Source organism: Colossoma macropomum, unplaced genomic scaffold (assembly GCF_904425465.1).
Source record: "Colossoma macropomum unplaced genomic scaffold, Colossoma_macropomum, whole genome shotgun sequence".
Taxonomy (NCBI): Eukaryota; Metazoa; Chordata; class Actinopteri; order Characiformes; family Serrasalmidae; genus Colossoma; species Colossoma macropomum.
In genome coordinates, this window is record NW_023494787.1 from 19,165,159 (window position 1) to 19,189,119 (window position 23,961).

Sequence of the window (23,961 nt, forward strand, 5' to 3'; positions counted from 1 at the left end):
GTAATGGGGCTCAGTGCAGCCGCTTCCTGCATTAGGCCCAAATTGTGTTAAGGTTATTAGAGTATAGACAAGACGAGCAACCGTACAGACTTGTTTGTGCTTTCATACCAGTTCCCATTGTGAGGTCTCATTGACACGACAGATTTTCTTTCTTTTATATTTCAATCATGTCTACTGATTCATCATGCAGATCACAAACAAAAACATAATCCTAGCCTTTCCTAACCTCTTCTAACCTCCAGGTGCACATTTGATGTCATCTCATGTCACATTTTACCCCAACGCACTGAAATAATAACTGTTATGAGCAAATGGTGCTTCCAAGCTTTTTGTATTGATATGATATCATGGCTCATTTCATGAAATTTCATTAGAAAAATTCTGAAAAATTCTGTGTGATACAAAGCACTTCTGATGCAGATGTCTGCAACCCCTATTAACCCGTGCCCGTCATTATAATTATATATTAACTTGTGCCAGTCATTATAGCTATATATTAACCTGTGCCAGTCATTCTTAACCTGTGCCATTCATTATAACTATATATTAACCAGAGCCAATCATTATCATGCCTGTTTGCATGGAAATTCACCCCTCCTAATTGTAACAGGCTACACATAAACTGTGCTGAAATTAGATATTTTACAATTCATTGTTTAAAAAGCTGCTTTCCACATGTCTGAGAGAAAAAAAAAAACCTGGCACGGGTTATTGTGTTACAGACTTAAATAAAAGCCAAGCGGAAACACTTAGTTAAAAGAGGGAATGATGAGTTCTTTGTTCATTCACCATGACAAATGGGATTTTACAGAGGAAAAGGGAATGTGATTGTGGTGGGTTTGGAAATACTGTATGCTCACATGCAAATTCCTGCTATTTGACTCAATATATTCAATATATTCAATCTGGGCAGCACAAACATAAGAAAGTATGTTAATTGTTATAAAGTTCACTGCATCTTTTTGATGAATGTGAGCCGCGTTTGAGCGCTGACCTTTCACACCGTGTGCACTAGATAGATAGTAGTCTCTGTTATGACTTTGTCAAGTGACCGGGAGAAACATACAAACACACGCTGATACATAAGATGTATTCTGATGAGTACAAAGATGAGTTCTGTTTCTCATTATCATAAGTACTTGAATTTAATTTTCTCTGCAGTTTAGATACTGGCTGCATTTGGCAAAATTTGCTAGGGGGTTGTGGATCACATGAGACTTTTTGCTCTCAGAGGTAAACACATAGAGACAAATGAATGTTTTAAAACAAAGCATTTTTGGAATAAAATAAAGATTTAAGAAAAAAAGATCAAACTGTTCTAAACTTGGCTAAACTGTTAACTGTTTGTGCTCTGTGTAAATGCAAAAAAGACATAGAGTGCAGCTGAATCTTCAGTCAGGCCCAAGTACATTTCAAGGCAAATGCCAGTCAAGGTAGTATTGCTCACCATTGTCCTGACTAAGGATGTTTAAGATAAAGCTAAGGACCAGACAGGGAAATGTTGCTTCAGTTCTGTGCAAAAGTCAGAGACCTTTTATTATATAAATATATATATTTAACACAAAATGTAAAAAATCTTAATTTACTATTTGATAGTTCACATTTTCATGACTATTCAAAGACTTAAACAGTCCTACTATAAACATGCACTGAAGTACACACACATAGCTAAAAACAGTGATAGGAGCCTGAAGCCTGAATTTTGTCCATTAATGGTTTAGATCTAATCTAGGAGTCTTTTCATATTCAGTATTTCCTGCATGTCATTACTGCAGCATTTATAACTACTGTGTTTAAATACAGACATAAAAAATCATATTCATGTTCAATTCAAATATCTTCCTAATGTAACAGGACATTTGAACTCAGTTGAAACAGTCTTCTCCAAAATATCTCCTCATCTCGACTGGCATTAAATCCATATTCACTATTTTCCTAAAAATCTGGACAGCTAAATGCCTCTATTTGCAGAATCCCAAACACATACAGAGTGTTGTCTATAGCTTGTTAAACACAAGGCCTGTGGGTCAGATCAGGCACACAGCACAGTCCTATACTGGACTGGCGCAAAACAACAGTTCTTAAGTTCATTATCTTATCCTAGCTCCAGATAAGAAAACAGTATTACAGAAACATCCTAACTAGACAAAATTTCCTAAATTCTGTCCAAACTTTAAGACAACCCCAGAACTGTCTTAACTTCTGTTTTAACCGTCTGTTTCTATTGTTTTGTGCAGTGTCAGGCGGCATAGTTCACTATAACCAGCAGAATCACGTTACATTTATGCTTGTGCTTTGACTTAAGGTTTTTCTTTTCTAACAGCGTTTTAAAACCCCAGACGCTGCACACACGATCTCCACCGCCCCTCTTATTACCTTCGTGTGTTCATGTTGATGATACAAAATTACAGTGATGGTGGTGAATGCGGAGGAATAACGTTAGCGCGCTCGGCTAAAGCGTTTGGGAAATGAAACTGAACGTGGAGCAGCGACGCTCTGATAAACGGCACGAAATGCTGACACGATATTCTTCACTCTCAGTTTATCGCGCTTCAGTTTTGTTGGACCTTTTTCACCTCAGTAACGGTAGCTAACGTTAGCTGTCTGGCTAACTATGTGTCTACGTTTCAGCTGTGCGCGCAGGGTCGGTTGCTAGGTAACAGACACCACAGTTGACTGTTGACTTTGATGGAGTAAGTTAAGATTTCCTAGCTTAAGATAAGATGCTGTAAGATAAGATGAGATTCCTAAATTAAAACAAGACTTGCTTCTGTAAGTGAAAAACCTTATCTTGGCCTGTCAGATCCCAAGTTAAGATAAAAAACTAGGAAGTTTGTGTAATACAGAAATCCAGATTGACAGTGTGCTGCACTACAATCCTCAGCATGTAGGGTGACAAAAAAGTGCTCCATGTTTCCGGCGGACTTGGTCAATTTAGCGTGCCCAATCAGCCTAACCCGCATGTCTTTGGATTGTGGGAGGAAACCGGAGAACCCGGAGTAAACCCACGCAGACACGGGGAGAACATGCAAACTCCACACAGAGAGGACTTTGGTGACCCGCTTGGGAATCGAACCCAGGCCCCTCTTACTGTGAGGCAACAGTGCTACACCAATACAGGACTGTATGTGTGTGTATATATGTATATACCTGCATGTATATGCATGTATGTATGTGTGTGTATATATATGTATATACATGTATGTATGTATGTATGTATCGCTGCTGTCGGAACAAAACGTTGTATCTCCATATACATAATTTGAAAATACCTTGTCTTTTATATTGTAAGTAAATTTGATGATGAACAGAGAAAAATAACCCAAAATGACGTGGAAAAAAGTCTGGTTCCATTGACTTACATTAAAAGTAAAGTGTGTTTTTTCCTTCTCCTGTAAAGTTACTATTTTGGAGATACAAGGTTTTGATCTGACAGCGGCGATATATATATATATATATATATATATATATATATATATATATATATATATATATATATATATATATATATATATACATATTAGCGTTCATTTAATATTATATTTCAAGCTTCATTTGCTGTTGACATGTTGGGGTATTTTCAGTTCTGGTTTTAGCAAAATGTGATCTAAAATTGAAATACACACAGAGGCTCTCTGGCCCACAGATTTGTTGAGAGTTGTTAGTTTAGTCTTTTCAGTGGCTGAGGAATCATTACAGGAGTTCACAAAAACGGTGCATCAAGCATGTTTGTATTCTCAGTGATAAAGTGCTCTTCAGTGTGTGTGTGTATATATATATATATATATATATATATATATACATATCTATAATATATATATATATATATATATATATATAGATATAAAATATCTATATAATATATATATATCTATAAAATTAAAGTAAAACTATAAAACTAAGTATAATATCGAATGTTTCAGTATTTAATGTGTCCACCATATTTGTCCACACCTCCGAAGGCTTAGAAGTTTGTTGTGCGTTCTGCTTCTCATCATCCATGTAATCCCAAACACATTCAACGATCTTGAGGTCTGGACTCTGTGCTGGCCAGGCCATTGTTCTGAGAACAGCAGCAGATTCTTTGTTTGATTTGCAAATTTTCTTCTTTTTTTGTCTACTTTCTTTTCTCAGTAGCAGCTTCTTGACAGCTAAACGTCCTTTCAGACCCATAGTGTTGAGCTGTCTTCTGACAGTGGGAGGATGGACAGAAACTCCTATGGATTTTTTAAGATTGGAAATGAGAGTGGAGCTTGATTTTCTCCTCTCTCTCACAGATGAAAGCTTTAAGTACTGTTTATCTGATGTTCACAGTTTTGGTGGTCTACTAGAATCCTATTGCCCTATAATGTTTGATCATATTTTGAACTCCAGTTTTAGACTGCTCATAAATATCTCCTTAAAATTGAATATGTCATATTTAATGGCCATTTGGACTGAAAATTAAACAAATGAAGGGTGGTCTCTGAGTTTTGCAAAGTACTGTATATATCCATATTTGATATAATTCATAGTGGTGCAGTGTAATTCATTGGTGAGCAACAGTGCTTTGCAGGTACATTGAGGTGATGATGGGACAACAGTGCAGTCACTATATGTGCAGGCAATATTAGGCCTTTTGTTGAGAATGCTGTCTCCTGCACAGCCTCCATGCCTTTAGAGCCCCGAGAGATGTTTACAATCATTACTTGCACTAAAGCTTTTCATTCAGCTGCAGAGCCTAAAGCACTCCATTAACTGCAGTCAGGTGATGTTAAAACCATGCTTTGCTGATTTAAAGTGCATCCCTGATCTCTTGAGCTAACAGTTCAGCTTATGGTTAAAAGGTCTTTCCACATTTGTCTAAGAAAACAATGTTATCATGTCTGTGAACTTTCTGTATTAGTTTAGAACTGTTAGTCCCAAACTAGGCCAGACATGACAAGCTTCTTTTTTCCTCTGAGTAGGGTCAAAGGTTAAATGGGCTTTAAAAAGCCTTGGGGGAAAGAATGTACTAACAGTCCTCATTTCTGCAAAGGAAAAATAGCTGTCTGTTCCTCATCACTGCTCCTTTTTAATGAAGTTTAATGACTTGTATTTGTCTTTGGCGTGAAACACAGGAAGAAATTCCCTTTCTGGCAACTTTTTAAAAACAGACCTTGACCAAAATTTGCACAACAGTGATAGAAGTTCATGCCAGAAAATACAGTCTGCTTGTGTGCAAGAGCAAAGCCACACAAGAGAAGCAGAGCTTCGTAGCTTCCTTCTCTGGATTGCTATCATAGTCCGTCCACAATAGCCTGCTTTGGTGTTTATGAGTGTGTAATTATCCCTGAATTAAAGTCCTAGTATTCTAGAAGCCTGATGCTTTTCGGGGCAAACGTTTAACCACAGTGGAAGGAATTTCCTATAGTATTTATATCTTTATAATCTTTCTCTCTCCCACTTTCTCTTTCATTGTGTCTTAAAACATTTAAAACTGGACAGTATCCCTACTCAGCATGGCCAAAATAGGGGAGCTCTATGCAACAAATAGATTTATGAGTTTCTTTTTGAAAGCCTGCGTGAATTAACATCCATTATGCAGAGGATGCAATATCACACAATGACACGACTGAAGCGAGTACGGACTCTCACAAAATGAAAGCGACTGATCTAAAAGATGCATATCTCAAAAAGCAGAGTGCTTAGACAGACCGCCAGTATCTACTGTGTACAGTCTTCCCTTCAATATCTATGAATAACAAGAATGTTATTGCTGTCATAAGAAAATCTCTTTATAAGGGACGGATTTAACAAGATTATATTAGTTTTGGACCACTTCGGGCCACTTCTTTTTTACCCAGTTGTCCCACCCACTAGTTGGGTCCCACCCTATCACACAAAGCTAACAGATTTCCACATTGGCTGGCATCACACTGAGTGATGAGGGTTGAGCGAGGGCCATCCTACCCACCCACAGAAAGAGTTCAATTATGCTATCTTGGACTGGCTGTGGCATCACTGGGGACTGAACTTAAACTTGAATCTGCTGATGATCAGGCCAATACTTAGATGGTTGAGCGACTTGGGAGCCCATATTGGCGTATTTTTAAAGCTTGTAAGAAAATAAATAAATAAAAAACAAGAAATGGAGTCAAGGCGACATACAGACTCAAGACCAACGACAGAAAAAAGAAAGTCTTCATAGGGCCTAATAGTTCAGCATTGTAGCCTATAGTGACCTGCACTGTAGTTCAGCCTTCTTGGAAGAGGTCTGGAAGGAAAGTGAACACATTCAGTATGCACAAAACCTACTACACTAACTTACATACTAGCTATTCTTAATTACATTATACAGTATGCCAATGTTATTGATTGTTGCATGCCAAAGAGGGTATTATGATGTTCCAAGACTAACAAAATATTAAAAACATCTATCATTGCTGTCAGAACAAAACATTGTATCTCCAAAATAGAATGTTTTACAGAAAGAAAGAAACATTACTAACTTGTTTACAGCAGAAATTTCTGCAAAAAAAGGTCAAAGACTGATATACAAAGTTTTATTCAGACAGCAACAATATGCAAAAATTGTAGCAGTGATGATATACCAAGTCAAGGCCGCTTGAAAAGTCCAATTCCACACAGTGGCCTGTGGTGACCTGTGTTCCAGTCCAGCGTGATTGCAACGCTGCCTGCAGTTGTTGAGGCTAATGAGTGATCCCCAAGGATGGAGAGAGAGAGACAGCACTTCAAGCTAACAAAGTCATGATGCTAGCGGAAAGAACATGCTAGAAGTGTCACTCAACTTTCAGAAAACACAATGTTAAATTTGTCCTCTGCCGCACAGAGGTTAGGGGTCACCTAAAGGAATAGCAAAGCAACGAGAGAAAGTGTGGCTGAATATGTGGGTTTTGTATTGAGGGCTTTTGTCTCAGGGTAGAAAACAGTGCAAATTATGGCCTAAATATAAACAGTGAGTTTTAGCTCTCTCTACTATTCGGTTGAATTTTTGTGCATGCATTTCCAATCTTCTGTTAGTCTTGGAATATCCTTCTTGACATGCAATCACACATTCAAAAACATTGGCATACTGAAGCATAATGTAATCACAAAATAGCTAGTATAATGTAAGTTCTGTTCCTTCCCAGTGCATACTTCTTCTCCAAAACAAACGCTTAAATTAGCACTATCACCCTGAAGGAGAACCACATGGTCAGTGGCTGAATGCTGATTGCTTGAATATAAATGCTTGCCTCTTTCTCATGCAGTATAGTCAAGAAAGGCAGAAAATGAGATGCAGCTTGTTCCTGAAAGGCTGACACTATGGTTTATTTATGTGTTTGGCCCTTTGTCATTTCGACATTGAGATGAACAAGAGAACGTTTATAGCAATCCAATCTGTATATATATACAGTACTCTGCCAGCTTCTCGGGTGATTGGATTATTCAATTCATATATACAGCAGTAAACCTGGGACCAGAAGCGATATTAAATCATGTGCTCAAGGCTTTAGTGAGAAGGCTTTTGAGGAATGCATAAGGATCCTGTAGCAGAGATCAGGGCTGGGTTTCCTAAAAGCACCTTAGCGTTAAGATCATCTTAATAGGCAGAGAGAATGTTCAGTATGATGCTTGCTCTTGCATTTAAGAATCATCTTTGTACTAAGATGCTTTTGGGAAACCCAGCCCTGGTCAGTCTTATTATACAGTAACACCACTCAGTAGATGTCCTTGTGAATCACCAGTTATTAAAATGTTGCTTTCCAGGGTTTGACTCGCCTGCTTAAATACATCATTTTGAAAAAAGATGATAACAACAGTAACAGTGTTTCAAGTCCTAATCACCTTGTTAACTGTTCATTTTGCATTACAGTAAAAAGCAGAACAAGTCTTTGTTTAAAGGGAAGTACAATGAATTTAATAATTTAGATGTTATTGAAGTCATTGTAAAACATTTGATGTGATGTCTATCGCAGAGAAACTTTCCAACTTGGATTTTTTTACAGTAGTGGTTCTTTACAGGGATTGTGATGTCTACAATATATAAATATATGATATGGCCATTGTATTTGAACGGGCACATGTCTTTTATGTTTAACATCTAATGCTAATAATGATGAAATAGTGCTAAATCTTAAAAGGTTCTTTGGGTTCTATGTTGCCTTACAACACCCTTGCGTGGAATAGATTTAAAAAATATGTTTCAGCCCAAATCGTTAAAACCCCAGGCAACACATTTGTCACCATTTCATGCAATTGCTGTCTGTGTGGTGGCTTTTAGAAGCATTAAACACTTTGGACATCTGATTCCCATCACCACCATTGTCAAGAATTCTGATGCAGTAAGCTTCTCAAGAAAGCAGTATTCACATAAAACCACTCTCAGTGACTTTGTTCACATCTTAATGACTGCAAAATGCAGACATTTTGAAAAAAGCAATGGAATTCACTTTCAACTTCAACCAAGAATGGGGGAGCATCTTTGCATGAAGAAAGAAAACCCTGTCAAACATGTCAATTCAGTGAAAAGTCTGGGGGCGATATCTGCTTGGATGAAAGCCATCCAATGTCACTGTGACGTGCATAACCAGACAACGCCTCCACATTGGTTATTAACAGTTACAATTGATGAGGCTTTCAGGCCTTAGAGTGTTTACGTAGGAGGAAAAGGATTATGCAGTTTTTTATATTTATTTTTTTGAAAACATGTTGTTCCGTGAAATGAGTGAGGAAAAAAGTAAACTTTCAGCTCTGGTCCATGCTGATAGTGACTGGAGGTGCTGGTGCTCTAACTACAGAGTGAACTAAAATAAGCATGATGACTGAGCAGTATTGCTGGAGGGAGACAAAGGAGAGGGGAGCGGGTCAAAGATGCTTCATCCTCCCTTGAGGTTTTGGAAAGCTGCCCTGACATATTCATTCTGTCTCCTCCAATGGCCCTGAGAGTCAACACTATCATTTCCTTATGTACAGTACATTTAGGAGAAGAAAGTTTGTGCAGAAATGAACAGCAGAAGGGCTCTTATATCTGGGGCAGGACTTGGTTAGTAACATTCACAAACCCAGTGGGTAGCAAAACGCAATGCAGTGAAAGGAATTAAGGTAGTCATAACAAAACCTGTACCACCAGAAAGGTAATTTCATTGGACAAAGAAAAAATGCCATTTAATGTAGATTCTTTTCCAAATTACTTTTGACAGTTCCTTTAGATCCATTCATCAATAAATGATTATACGAAGGGCAGCTGCCTTTCTAGAATTGTGCAATACTTTAAAAAGTGATGTTATGAAGTATTCATATGACAGCAATAAACTGAATGAAAAAGGTGGGTTAGCAGATCCTAATTTAACTGAAAATGAAAATGAAGAAGCAGTTGTTCATGGTGTTTACTGTTTACAAGGAAAGCCAACATACCAGGATGTGAAACATCATGCAGATTCCTTCACCTGGCATACATACAATGCTTTCTTGTAGCACTCCTGATTAGAGACAGTTAAGCAGAAACGATACTATACTGCGCTCCACTATGGTACATTAACTTTCTATTGATGCCTGTACTACTGTGTATAAATTTTTAATGAGAATGCCCTCCTATGCAACTCCATGGCATGATAGCTTGCTGTGGAACAAAAGGATGAGTTGTGAATGTGGAACATACACAAAATACAGGCTTCGGAATTGTGGCTGCTACTGTTTTTAGCTATGTGACTGAGCTAGGATTATGATAAACTATACCATTGTTAGCAAATGCAGTTATAAAGGTACTCTGAGTCTTACCCTACAGATTGTGTTTTTCCTGGTGGTATTACAATTACCATATAATTACCAACTGAACTAGCTCTAATATTACTAAATTTAAAATTTTATACTCTAATATGATATGATATACTCTGCAGAGACAGCATTTAACACTGTTGACATCCAGTGGTTCATCATGTACTGACTAATAAGCTTTAGTATGTAATAGGCCTGGGATTTAAATTTTCTATCACAGTCTATTACTCTGTACACACCCACTCACCCACACATATGGAGACAGTGCACTGAAGATGGAAGGCGATATGCACTATGAGCTAACATGAGGTGCTTATGGTTGGGGATTTTCCAGTTAGGGGTCATGTGAGGGTGGAGACCTGCTCCACGGAGAGCCCAGAGCAAGATCTCATCTGGCTGCTTTTCATCACAAACAGATGTTCCTCTGTCCCCCAACTCAGCGCAAGCGGCGCTGCCTCACAGGAACTTCAGCAGACTTTGCACACTTTCACTAGACAAGTATTCTGTGGTGGATAGTGTGGCTCTGTTTGACTGTAAGAGATTTCAAGTAGAACAGAGATGTCAGCCTTTTGTTCGAGAGCAAAAACCTGTACACTGAGGAAACAGTGTGTATACATAAGAGCCTGAGAATAAGATATTAGAGATCATGATCTTATTTCCTTCAGCCACACTTATGAGAGAAATCTTCCAGGCAAAGCTCATTAGTAGCTAACCAAACTGGTGCTGACATCTCATTACTCTGAGTTGGGCAGTGTGATGATATGTTATCATTAGTGTTATCAAAATACATTGTCACTGTACACTTTTCTGAGCGAATCATGGGAATCATCACTAGATCTAAAATATTATATAATGGGGACCAATTACACAGCGCTAGAAAACAACAATGACTGCATAGTATATACTGTATAGTAACTGCACAAACTCCATAGTAGCAAGTAGCTGATTGAATGTCAGCTCATTATGCCATCATCTTAGTTTATTAATTTATTTTTACTGCTTTTTTTTGCAAATTGCCTATTTAAAAAATGGTACTCAGTTCTTCATTTTCATTTTTTATGCAGCCCTGCTGGTTTGCTGGTGCATTTTTTTCTGTAACTTGCTTGCAAACCTCAGAAAAATGAAATATCGTGATATGTTTACAGTAAAAATGTCTGTAAGTATGTTGCATTTTAGCCTACTCTATTTTAGCTTTTTTTTTTACTGCCCAACCTTACATCTATTTACAGACTTAATCAGGAAGTCACACAGAGTTTTGCAGGCCTCTTTAACTAGAATGAACTGACCTACCCAATGGGATCTAATTATGAGCACCGAAGAGGGCCACCCAAATTACATCACCATGTCAGCTTCAGAGAAATACAGGACAATACATAAACAAGGACACAGAGGGAGATCTGTAAACAGATCTTATCTTAGGATAAGACTAGTACCATCTGGTGGACTCGATAAACATGTCATACTGCAGTGATGGTGTTAGTAGAAAACAGGATAATCTATCAAATGTCACAGTAAACATTTTAAAAGCAAAATAAATCATGTAGATGAAACATATGAATGTATTAAAAGGCATAGTCTTGGAATTTACATTCATCATTCTGACAAGTACAGATATAACCTTAGTGGCAGTACAGTTGTATGCAAAAGTTTGGGCACCCCAGTCAAATAACACATTTTGTTGATTTTCTAATTTAAAATAATTTAACACATCCTCTACAGAGATCAATGTTCTACATATTTTAATGCATAATTACTGATTTAAAACTCATTTAAAACAAAGGGCCTGTGCAAAGACTATGGCACATTTGCAGAAAAATGCTATTTTTAATTTTGTTTCCTGTGTAGAATGTGCAAACACTTAGTTTAGTTTATTTTCACAAAATCCAGAAAACATGTAATTTGACCAGGGGTGTTCAAACCTTTGCATTTGACTGTAACTTGTAGCTTTTGACCTAATTGATATATGATTCATGATTTTGTTGTACTGGCTCTCCAGAACACTGAACCTGAAATAAAACAATAACTTTTACAATAACAATAACAGCCTTTTTATATATATAAGAATCAATCACACATACAGCCAGAAATATAGCCAAGCAATAAGAATGTACCACTGAGCTTAGCAATAGCAAATTACCAGACATACCGTGGAAGATCATAAAATGGATGAATGAATGTTACTTCAAAACTCAAAGAAAATAATAGAAAGCTTGAATAGATCAAGCATCATACATTACTGCCAAGTATCTAAGGTGTATGTGAAGATCTGCAAAGACTGCCTTAAACAAAAGAATATACTACAATGACATTGGCAAATGCATGTGATCCAAGGCCTATAACCTATAACATATGCAGTATGGCTGGAAGTAGAACTGACCAATTTGTCTTTACTGATGTTGAAACCATGGACAGCAAAAGGAGCATAACAAAGGAACTGCTCGTGATCCAAGCTGTATTACCTCAAAATGAATTCAGGATGAACTCCGGAATGTACAAAAGCATGACCCGCTCAGATTCAGCCAAATGCCCCAAAATTCTGCAGATGGTGCTTCACCTTGCAGCACACCAATAACCTAAAACAGTCTACTAAAGCAGCTATGGGGTTTCTCAGTTTCAAAAAGAGGAATGAGAATCTTTAGTCTTCTTATGTAAAACTACATTTTCCTTGTTTAAGGCCACACAAAACTACAAAATTAGTTTTCTTGCTATCAGCAAGCTGAGTTTAGTGATGCCAAGTCAAATCAAGAGTCTGGAGTACGCCAGGCTAATTTAGCGTAAAATAGTCACCATGTGTCATTTGTTTCCTGCAAACCTGATTTGTATGTCTGAACAAAAGGACTGGTGTGTGAAGTTGGCTGTGTATAGAAACTTGGGGTCCATCGGCTGGCCTCATAAGCATGCCCCTCACCCCTCGCCGTGTGCCAGATGGTGGCTTTAGGATCACCTGATAAATATTAATGGGACTTGCATGAGGAAACAACAGGAGGCGCACAGTTTCAGTCTGCTTTTTGGAGCGTCTTGCCTTCAAATTTCCAAAGGGATCTCAAGCATGTACACCTACATCTCCACCCTTTTCACAATGGTGCATGCCTCTACGCTAGAAATAGTAGGGCAACAGGTGAATGCTAACAGTCAGTGGATGAGAGGTGGAAATAAAGAGATAGTTTGGAGATCAGAGAACATCCAGTAAACCTGAGAAATTGACAGGCTGGTGAAGTGGAGAGTGATAGGAAGCCTGAGATTGAAATAAGAAGTGGAGACAGTGAAAGATACACAGCAATGTGAAGGCCAAAAGGATTAACCCACTGGACAAAGTAAGAGCTGGCAAAGTACCGCCCAAAATGGCTCCCTTTGTATGTTCTTTTGAAATGGTGCCCCCTTTTCTGAGCCAACTCCACTTGAGTTCCTGCTTCAGTGCCAAAAGTAGGGTCTGTGCAGTGAGGCAGGCAGTGGGAGGGAGGATAAAGAGTTTAACAGCATGTCACCCTGTCAGCCTCGAGCAGGCCACAGCTGTACCCCCTGCAGAGATGCATCACTGGCACAGAGATTGTCAGCTAAAGGAACATGTAGAGTCCTGATACTATCACTGAAACCTGCACGACACTAAGAAAGAGCAATCCCAGCTGGACTAATTTATCAAGTTTTAAAGCCTAAACACCAAAACAAATGAGGTTTGTCTGGGACATAATTACTGGGGTGGTCTGTTAAACTAAACAGTGGTCAAAAGACACTGATTACTGTTTTCTCTGTCCAGCAAAACTCCCTATCTGAGACTTTTGTTATTTTAGGTAGGTGAAATCGAACGATAGAATAATGATAGCATTGCTGTGAACGCAACTAACAGAGCTAAAGCAACCAGTGACTCACTCTCAAAGAAGTCAGTGGACACTGAACTGATTGTTAATGGATAAAAATCACATACAGACCCAAAGACAATTAACCCTTTGAAGTGCAAGATACTATATGTAGGCCTCCACTTCAATTCATAACTACATAACTCACATATTAGCTTAACAGCAGTTACCAAATCTTTTATTGCAGTTACTAAATAATAAGTCTTAGAATTAATCACTGAATAATAAGCCTTTAATGGGCTAACTAAACATTCAGAGAACTTACATTCCTACACCTATGCAGTACAAAGTTACCTCTAATATTACGTGTAAGTGAGGTTTGCTTGGTGAGGGAGGAGCAGAACAGGAGCTGGATTAGACACGCAGCCAGTAAATTATCCTAAATTCAGTTGGAGTGATCAAATCAAAAAGGGGGCAAAAACGGTCAAAAACTCAAAGGAGGGTCCAGGGACAGTTACGTGTGACAAAAGGAGGGGGAGTTGAAGAGGAAAGAGGGAGGGAGAGGGTGGAAGAGTAAAGCAGCTGGGATTGACGCTGCACACAGTAGATCTCATTGTGTTCACTCGGCTTATCCTTCATCAGTCTGCCGCGACACAGCTACCTCACAACATCCTTTCTGTGACTCCTGCAGCTTACAGTTTGTCATGATGCTGGGACCGCAGCTCTTACTGTGTTAGGTGGATCTTTATAAAAGCACTTTGGCTTTCACCGCAATGATCTCTCGCTGGGACGTCAAATCAACGCAGGCATGGTGTTTTTTTTGAGTAAAAACTTTCGATCTTTGCTGTCAGTCTTCAAGAAGAAGGGTGAGTAGAGAACTGCTTTGGTGTTCAAGACACCACTACACTCTTGAATGTAAAGGTTACTAAATGGTTCTTGGCTTAAACGCACAGTTTTAGAGAAAAACAAAACCTTTGAAAGAGATAGGACATTGAGATATAGAAAGATTTTTCATGCCGACACATCTTAATTACTAAAATGGTTCTTTAAATCAATGGGTGGGGGGTCCTAATGACGAGTTTGAGAACCATTGAAAAGTTTTTTAGGGAGCCAAAAGTGGTTCTTCACTGGAGTCACTGCACTCCTTTCAGCATCATTATTGCTCTTGGGTACTCGTCATGGTTGTGTCAGAGGAAAAAATGGACAAAACTGCACGTTGTATCACCATTTGTTTTTCAGTTTCATGATGAACGGGCTAACAGAAATGCTCCAATATGATTTGGAATAATTTCTCTTTACATATAACATTTAACTTAAGTTTTTGTATTCTCATGAAAACTATTTTGGAGATGCATAGTTTTTTTTGGTCGGTGATATGAGAGTGTACATAGACAGTGCATAGGAATGTTGCATTGTTAATCTAGCCACATAGTTTTAGTTACCTTTTATTATTTTACTGATTTAATATTTTGACAACACAGAATTGAACAAAAAATGCCATATTGAGGTCTATATACTGTAAAGAGTGTTTCAACTTAATTTCATTTAGAAATCAAATCAAACATGTAATTTGATGAGGTGTATCCCAACCCATGCAACTGTTTAATCAGTTCTGCATTATAAAAAATATGACATTATATATAATATATTGTAATTATATTCTTTGTGGTATATCATAAATCTGGACAATTACAGTCATAACAGGTTTGTGACTGAAAATAAAGAGCTGACCTCTGTAAGTGCTGTGTTTGGTATTTGAATAAGAGCGGGCAGCAGAAGTCTGAATAAGAAACAGAGAAGCAGGTGCTGAGCCGTGGGCCATTAGCTAACGTGACAGCAGTTCTCAGAAAAGCCAGAAGCTTTTCTTAACCTTCACTGTCAAAAAGAATAATCAAGAATGAGCTTGTTGACATCAGAGTGCAAGGTTAATTCCTTTTTATGACATGATAACTTCCTGATAGTGTTGCAGAGAGAGGAAGAGACCATGTGTCTGTTACCGGGCTGCACCCTGCTGTTTATAAGGTGACTCTGAAAGACTAAGACTGGGTCGTGGCCAGACAGGAACAAGACAGACGATTGTGAAAAAGTGCACCATTAGTCACTATCACTCAATCTATCAAACATCTTGTTCCTTTATGTTTGCCAATCTGAGGCAAAAGGTTCAGAATCAAAATAGACTTGTATTTTTGGAGTTCTTTGGTTTATCTTCCTTGCTCCCTTGTTCATTTTCTCTGCCATCCTTGAAATCCCTCTGCAATGCCTTAATAATAATGGATCTGTGGCAAAATAATGCATTATAAGAGATGTTGCAGTCCTAATAAAGTAGACATGTCACCATTTATCTATAGCATTTTCAAGCAATTACATTTAATAAAGTATCGTTTGTAAGATTGCCTCATATAGTGCACCTGCCCATGTTCCTTACATTAAGTCTGCATCAGATCACAGTCCTTGTCCTCACGGCCAGATCACCCTGACACCCCCGTTGGGTGTCCGCTAATCCAGACACTTAAAAGACGATGCCTGGTAGGGGGTTAAAAACGCTATTAAAGAGCTGAGGGGATTTCTTTTAGGCGAAGGTCCCTCTTTATGCAAAAACCTTTCATCACGTTTGCATCCTAATGTCCTTCACGAGGGCCAAAGCTGAGTTTCTCTTCTCACAAGTGTTTAAGGCACTGAGGGGGACATTAGGAAGCTGATATGGGGGCCCATATGAAGCTTCTTACTGTTTCTCAGACAGTGTCCAAAGGCAACTAAAGGTCACCCTCAAGTGTCGTGTTTCTCCCTATTGTCCAGCTAACAGTCAGCCTCAGTGCTAATCAGACATAACACTCTTGGACTTCAGCAGCCCAGGGGCCACTGGCTGCCTCATTACAGAGCGGTCAAAATGAAAAGACATGTAAACCGCAAACACTTCACACTAAATATGGCACAGAATGACGACTGTAAAGTGGCTGTTAAAGACGACACAAAAAGCGAAGGAAAGTTGGGGCTCAAAAACAAACAAAAAATTAATATCTCTTTCAATTCCCAAATGCCTCAAAAGCAAGGAAATATTGCATTCAAAGCTGGAGGTTTTATCTGGCCAATCCAGCTTATCTGCTACCTGGGGCGTAATGTTTCTCTGGCCTTAGCCAATCCTGGATTTACTCCACCGCATGCTGAACGGTCTATCTGTCTACCAGGCTGTTCCCTGAGAGAGACAAGCATGTGATGCATTGTGACAGCTGGACCACCCATATCCAAAGACTCACCTTAGCTTTCCAGGTTGCATGCAAGCATGGTGGCCTAGAGTGACTGATAGCACCTGACTGCTGCACTGAATAAGAACAAATACATATAAATATATACTCATTTATACTCTAGCATTGAAAAGTTTGGAATCAATATTTTTGAAAATGTAAAACCAATTTGGTGGCAGATAAATATATAAATGCTCGTCCTGTGCAACTTCACAGGTTTCTAGTAGGTTGTAGGACAATAGGAAGTTAAGTAAATAAGTAAATACATAAATTAATTGAAAATGTTAGATGTGATCAGAATGATGAATGTAAATATAAAACCTCAAAAATGATGTTATAATAAAATTAGTATTCATAATTCATCACTTTTCAAATCTCAAGTCAGGTAACCTCACAAAATGTATGTAAACAGATATTTACAGTACATTATTCATCACTTAGTACTTTCTTTTTCACAGAATTGTTAACATTTGGAACAAAACCATAAAATATCTAATGGCAAATAGTCTGTAATATCTAAATACACACTTTGTTATTATTGTACAGAAAATAATAGAAACTGTAAAAATGGCAAGTGTTTCCAAACTTTTGAATGCTAGAGTTCAGTAGAAAGTTCCGGTACCAGTAATTGCCAGTTGTAAGAAATGTTTGTCCTTTTGACTAAAAAAAGTTAAAACAGCATTTAAACAGAGGTGGGCAGAGTAGCTTAGCCCCCCCCCCACACACACCCCAACCTTTAGTAGCCTTTATTAACACTTTCACAGTTATTTAATTTAAAACTTCTAACTTCTTTCAAAGTAGCAGCATTAAAGCCTCAGGTTTCTGTATGCTGAATGGGAAGAAGGGGATGCAAAGGGTAATCTGGTATTGGGTGGCATTAAAGGTCAAGACAGCTAGAGAGATTATTTAGCATGAGTGTCAGACTAACATACTGCTGCTGAGATCCTATCTACAATCTGTCAAGTGTCCATCTGACTGCCAACATTAGCAGGTGCTACTACAGAAAATGAAAGAAAAACTGGCATTTTCACAACCAGAGAACACTGCACTTCACAAACTAGTAAACATTTATAAGGTCAGTTTCCCAGTCAGCCTACGCCTGGACTACATGGCATTCTGAATGTACATTCTGCATTGAAAGTGTAGTCAAGGACTAGGCTTTAAACCTTTCTGGGAAACCAGCCAAATATTTTGCATGTTGAAGGAATCTGTTAATTTGCATGTGAAGAAAAAATGTGAAAGATGTTAACCATGGATGAAACCGTAGCTTTTTCAGAAGCGTAAATTCAGTCAGATGCACTCACCATGTAAATCACCTTCATTTGATTTGGAGGGAAGAGTCAAACAAGAGTCTCTCTCTTTTGTTGTCGTAGTCAATTAGATCAGAGCTGCCAATCGAGTCTGAGGCCAGAGTCTTTTCTACCTCACATGCTCTAATACTGTAATGATCTTACACCGCCTGCTTGTTGTGAGTTTAACATGGCACAGTGACCAGACATGGCAAACGGCTGTTACTAATGAATGTTAACTATATTGCAGAGTAAACAATCAATATATGTACTTGATAACATTTACTTGATAATTGAAAAATGCTATGTACATACACTGCTAATGTTTTTGAATAATATGAATAATTTTCCAGGCATCTAACAAAGATGACTCACTCTCTCTGTAGCTGGGCAAAAGCAAGATGAGCAGAGGAAGCTGACAGTGCATTACACAGCCTCCCAACACTACCAGGAGAATGTGTTCATTGAGGGCAACAGGCCAAAGTATCTGGAAGACCTCCACACTGAAGCCCAAGAAGGACTCAAGATACTACAACAGGAGGGTGAGCATCCTCTGCTCTAGCTCTTCCTAAACAATCTTAAGCTAACTAATTTCTTACATCATACATCTTAGAGTGCTGATGTGCATCTTATTAAATTTCTACCACAGAGCACAATAATGGAGTGGACTTTAAGGATGATCAGACTGTTGTAAGTTCCTGTTATACAGAAAAAAGTAGAATATGGTGTTTGACAGGTGACTTCATATGTCCTCTCTGGGTTGCTTCCTCTTGCAGCGCACAGACTCTCCACAAGAAAAAGACGCCTGTTGCCAGGAAAGAGATGAACAACTGGATTTTGACAGCACTGCTGACCCCTCCATCACATCAGTATCCAGTATATTTGCAGCGTCTTCACGGCCTGTGCTAACACGGCAAGGTACAGCATATTATTACAATGGTGTAGCAAACTGATGGTTTGGATGGTCTTAAACTTGTAAATGTAATCTAAACAGATCATATCTGGCGGCTTATTTTATTCATTTTTCTATGTGTAGTTTAGAATTAGGCATTTGAATCCTGTTTGTTCTTGATGAATATTGTGCAGGAAGTCATTTAATCAATCACAGGGTTTAGAATCTAGTTTCTTAATCCAGCTCTTGAGGACCCACTGTCCTCAAGAGCTGTACAGTTTCAAATATTTCCTGCCCCAACACACAGTCCAGCTCACAAAGGGCTCCATAATAATCAGATGATGAGCTGGATAAAGTGTGTTGGAGCAGCAAAAATTTGAAACTGTGATACTGCCTTCCCCAGAGTAAAGGCTTTAACACATGAGATTTTTTTCAGACATTAATTCATTTAAACACGTGTATAACTGATGAGATCTTGCACACTAAACGTGACTTTTGGAAAGGCGAAAATGCAACTTTATTTTGTTTAACCTCTGGAATATTTTAGCAAACTTTCACAGGCAACATCAACTTAACCATCAACCAGTCACTGTTGTCTCTGCTGCTGAAATGGATAAGTTTGCCTTCTGCTTTGTCAACTGTAGTGCTAGCATTCCAAAAGCAACTTAAGTTGGGCTTACAGGCATCAAAATGCTCAAAAAACATAAAAAAAAAATCAAAACATTTTCAGCTCTCCACACTACTTTTCCAAAATGGACATGGCAAAATTAAAAAAAAATGCATTGCGTCCACTGTGTATAGATTTGACGCAAACAAATGTCTGAATACTCATGCGCAATGAGTAATAGCATTATGGATTAAGAAACAAAGATCTAAAGAAAAAATGGTTTTATTATTCCATATTCAAGTATGACACCACAGCTTTTGTGAATGCTTTGTGGACTGAACCATTCCAGCTCCTGTAGCTTTTCTTACATTCTTAGGTTCATATTCTCAGGTTCAACATTTAAGCCCTTGAACACTGTGAAAAGGCTGGACAAGACCAAAAAGAGAACCAGAAGAACAACCATTATGGGAATCCCACAGCAGGTTCAGAGAGAGCTATGTATGTCATCTACATGCTAGTATACTGCACATTGTAATACATGTATTAAGATATAGTTCACAAAATACTGTGTTCATAAAATCATTTGATTGTAAACAGGTATGGGGAAGGGAGTTTTACTGCAGCAACTCCCAAACAATGAAGATGACAATTCATCTAGCACAGTCATAATCCCAACAATTGATGGAGGGGTGCCAGTAACAAACCATGAAGGGGCCCGTGTACATCTACAGGACATTGAAGCTCTCCAGGCCTCCAGAGATGAGCAACTTCTCAGACACCACATACAGGCTGTGTACAGAGATGACTTACTCTTAAACCGCAAACTCGGGCCTCGAACGTCACCTATGCAGAGGCCCAAGTCCCTTGCTGTACCAGGAATGACTACTTCCTCCTCCTTCCTGCAGGAACCACAAGGTCCTGTGATGTCTATCTCTCCACAGGCTACTTATTTATCCACGATCATTCCTAATGCAGTTCTACCTGCTGCTATAGATGTAATAGAAATTAACAGGAGCCGCAGCCGGCGCAGTGTACGTACAGTTAGCAAGAGCAGCTTAGCATCCGCAAGTCCAGGTTCTTCACGGTCAGGAGGTGGTACCCATGATGTTCCACCTTCCAACAACTCTAAACGTAGCCATTCGCAATCTTCTGAGACTGTTGCGTCCAACCCCTCAACAATTTCCTTCAAAGGTAATGCTCCACCTTTACATCCAACAGACAGCACAAAGGAAGTCACAGATTTAAACCAAGAGGAACAAAGGAGTCAAAAAAGCTCATCTAGCTGGTTAAGTTCAAGCACCAAAGCAGCCAGTCATAAACCAGAGCAAGAGGAACTGAGTGAAACTGGGGAAAGTGTCCGAAACAGTCAGCTGTTCTCTCGTAGCATGTCTGTAACGAAAGCTAAACTACCACCAGCACCACCAAGGAGGACATACTCTTTGCATCAGGAAAAGCTTAAGCAACGGTCAAGGGAACAGGCAGACATAAAAGATTTAAATCATTTGGAATCCAATAATGGCCGAATGAATGGAGATGTCAATGCAAAAGAAGATCCTATATCATCCAACAATGAAAATAAGTCTACCCATTCTCCAGTAACAGCATTTTTGGATGACACTCACTCATCTCTGACTTCCAGTCCACAGAGTCCTGATCAAGATTACACTGATGCTCAAACTGGGTCAGGTAACTCATCCCCACAGAATAAATTTGAAAGGACAGTGTCACCATCAAGTGGATACTCAAGTCAAAGTGGCACACCAACTCATCCTTCTAAAGACATATGTCCTACCTCTCCAGGAAAGCACAAGGTAAAGCCTCCCAAACCAGAGAGGATGGGTGCACGAACCTCTCCTGTGGTGTCAGTCTCATCATCAATGAATTCCCTTTCATCAGCTGCAACAGATCCAGCCCATCTGTCTACACAAACCCACACCACTCTGTCACAGCCACCAAAATTTTCCACTTTTGTTAAAGTAGAGAAGAACAAAGTGACTCCTGTACCCTCAGGATCAGCCCTCAGGGACTTGTTTAACATTCCACCTCCACCTAAAGTAAAAGCTCCTTGTCCCCCACCCCCTGAAACCTGGGCTCACAATAAACGTACAGTTGAGCTTCTATGTGGCCCAAGTCCATGCCCCAACAGGATATATGAGCTTCAAAAACAACAAAAAGACCCTTCACTAATGAAAAAACAGGACACAACAGATCACACAGACCAAACCTCTTTAGAAAGGCACATATCAGTTGAAATGAAAACAAATGAACCCCGTTCAGAGAATAAAGAGGTCACAACTGAAGCAAAGAATGAGGCCATGCCTGTTCAAAAACAAGTGACTCTGGATGAAACTCTAGTTTTAAGGCATAAAGAAAGTCCACCGATGAATGAAAAAGAAGAAGAACGTCATCCTGAGAGGGAAACTGCAAGTGTGAATGAGAAACAAGAGCAGAGAGATTTAGAAGACCAGAAGATGGAACAAGAAAGTCCTGTTACTTCAGAGAAAGTGCCATCAGACGAGGTTGATCAAAGAGTGCCGTCATCAACACAGCAGTTGAAAACTGAGAAGCATCAGCTTGATACAAGTGCGTTGCTAGAGAATGACACTTCGACCCCAAAGACAGAGAGCACTGACACAGAGGACCAAAACTTTGTCAAGCACTGCACTGACAAAGATATTCAAGATCATACACCCACTAAAAATCTAAGTTCAGAGCCCCCTAGAGTCACTGGAAACTCTCCACCTCCCTCTCCACCTCCTGCACATCATCCTCCTCCACCTCCTTCTAAAAACTCTCCTGCCTCCTCAGAGTCCAAACCTTCACTTGAGCCAGATACAGAAAAAGAATACTCCATTTTGGAGTGTTCCTGGCCCCCACCACCTCCACCTTTAGAAGAGTCATCTGATTTAGTATTTGAAGTACAGGATGAAATAGACTTTCCTCCACCTCCACCACCACTCACACATGAAACACCTTCAGACATGTCAGATGACCGCAACATGGAATCAACCGGACAGGGAAACAACATGGCTCAAGAGGACTCCTCTTATGTGCCAGATATAGCTAATCAGGAAGTGCACAATTCAGAGAAATCTTATGATGAACAACCAACTGTTGATTCCTCTTTGAATGGTCCAGAGGCGTTAGATGACGAATCATTTGATCAGTCCCAAGTCAAACCACAGTCCTCTGAGAATGTTTCACAAGTCTCCCATGATCTGGTTTGTTCAAAACCTCCTGTACTTCCTGAATTTTCCTCTCAATCCCAGGAGGAACCTTTCCAACAGCTGCCTGAGGAAGTCCGTCTTCCACCTCTACAGGATCCTCCAAGTCCTACAATCATGTTAGCCAAAGATTTATCAAAGCAAGTAACATCTGAAACACCTGTACTCACTACTGAAGTGGCTAGTCCTCTTTCAATGGAAGATCAGTCTACGTTTAATTTCAGAAGACAACCAAGTCTAATGAGCAAAGACAACAGGAGCAAGGAACTTTTCTCCAGGCCTAAAAGTGCACCTATTCCAAAGGAAGATGCAAACATTCCCCTTGTGACACCTTCTCTACTTCAGATGGTGCGTCTACGGTCTGTAAATGTTGAAGACCAGGTTAACACACTCTCACAGGATTGCAAACCTGATAAGGAAGGCACCCCAGATCAGGATCAGGGAACACCTAGTCAGGTAATTCCACAAAAACCTATACGTAAATCCTGCTTAAAGTCCACGCAATCATCGGTGAAGTCATCCCCTGCTATGGTCTTGGCCCCTTCAATGCGCCTTCAAGAGGCAATACGTATGAAGACGGCTGCAATGACCTCCAGTGGAGTTCCAGCAAGGATCAGCCTACGCTTGCCAACCCCCACCACGAACAGCAATGATATACCTGTACTATCTCCTAAAACACAAGAAAGTAGTGACCTGCACAAGTCCCCTGCATCCACAGCCAGTTTCATTTTCTCCAAGAGCACAAAGAAAGTTGTCATTGAGACACCTACATCTCCAGAGGTCCAGGCTACCCTCAAGCAGAACCTTGCAGCTGAGCTCATGCAGTTTTCTGATCAAACTAAGTCAACGGTTACAAATGAGACAAAAAAGCATGTTAAGGTGCCACCACCTGTGGCTAAGAAACCAGCACATGCAACAAATCCATTAGATAAGTTTGGGACTGCCACAGCACTTGCAATTGAAAGCTCATCAAGTAAGCAAAAAAATGGAATAGAGAATGGACAAATTGAGAACGTGCAACCTGCTGGCCAGCGAGCACAATCCCAAAGGACAAAGATGCCAGCAAGTAAGAAATAAAATACCATATTTTATTCATTTATGCTGTACACATCAAAAACACATCCTATAATCTGGTAATTTATTTTGTATTACTGAATACCAAATATGTGGTTCAC

At 39.3% G+C, this 23,961-nt stretch overlaps 1 protein-coding gene across 3 annotated transcripts in view; it reads left to right on the plus strand.

Moving 5' to 3' along the window:
• Positions 1 to 23,961, plus strand: part of kiaa1522 (KIAA1522 ortholog) — a 48,622-nt gene that overhangs the window by 23,797 nt on the left and 864 nt on the right. For all 3 annotated transcript variants that reach the window (XM_036566351.1, XM_036566353.1, XM_036566354.1), the window contains 5 exons: positions 18,450 to 18,605; positions 18,713 to 18,753; positions 18,840 to 18,981; positions 19,953 to 20,060; positions 20,160 to 23,852. In XM_036566351.1, coding sequence (XP_036422244.1) covers positions 18,450 to 18,605; positions 18,713 to 18,753; positions 18,840 to 18,981; positions 19,953 to 20,060; positions 20,160 to 23,852 — 4,140 coding nt within the window. The remainder of the gene's footprint in view (positions 1 to 18,449; positions 18,606 to 18,712; positions 18,754 to 18,839; positions 18,982 to 19,952; positions 20,061 to 20,159; positions 23,853 to 23,961) is intronic.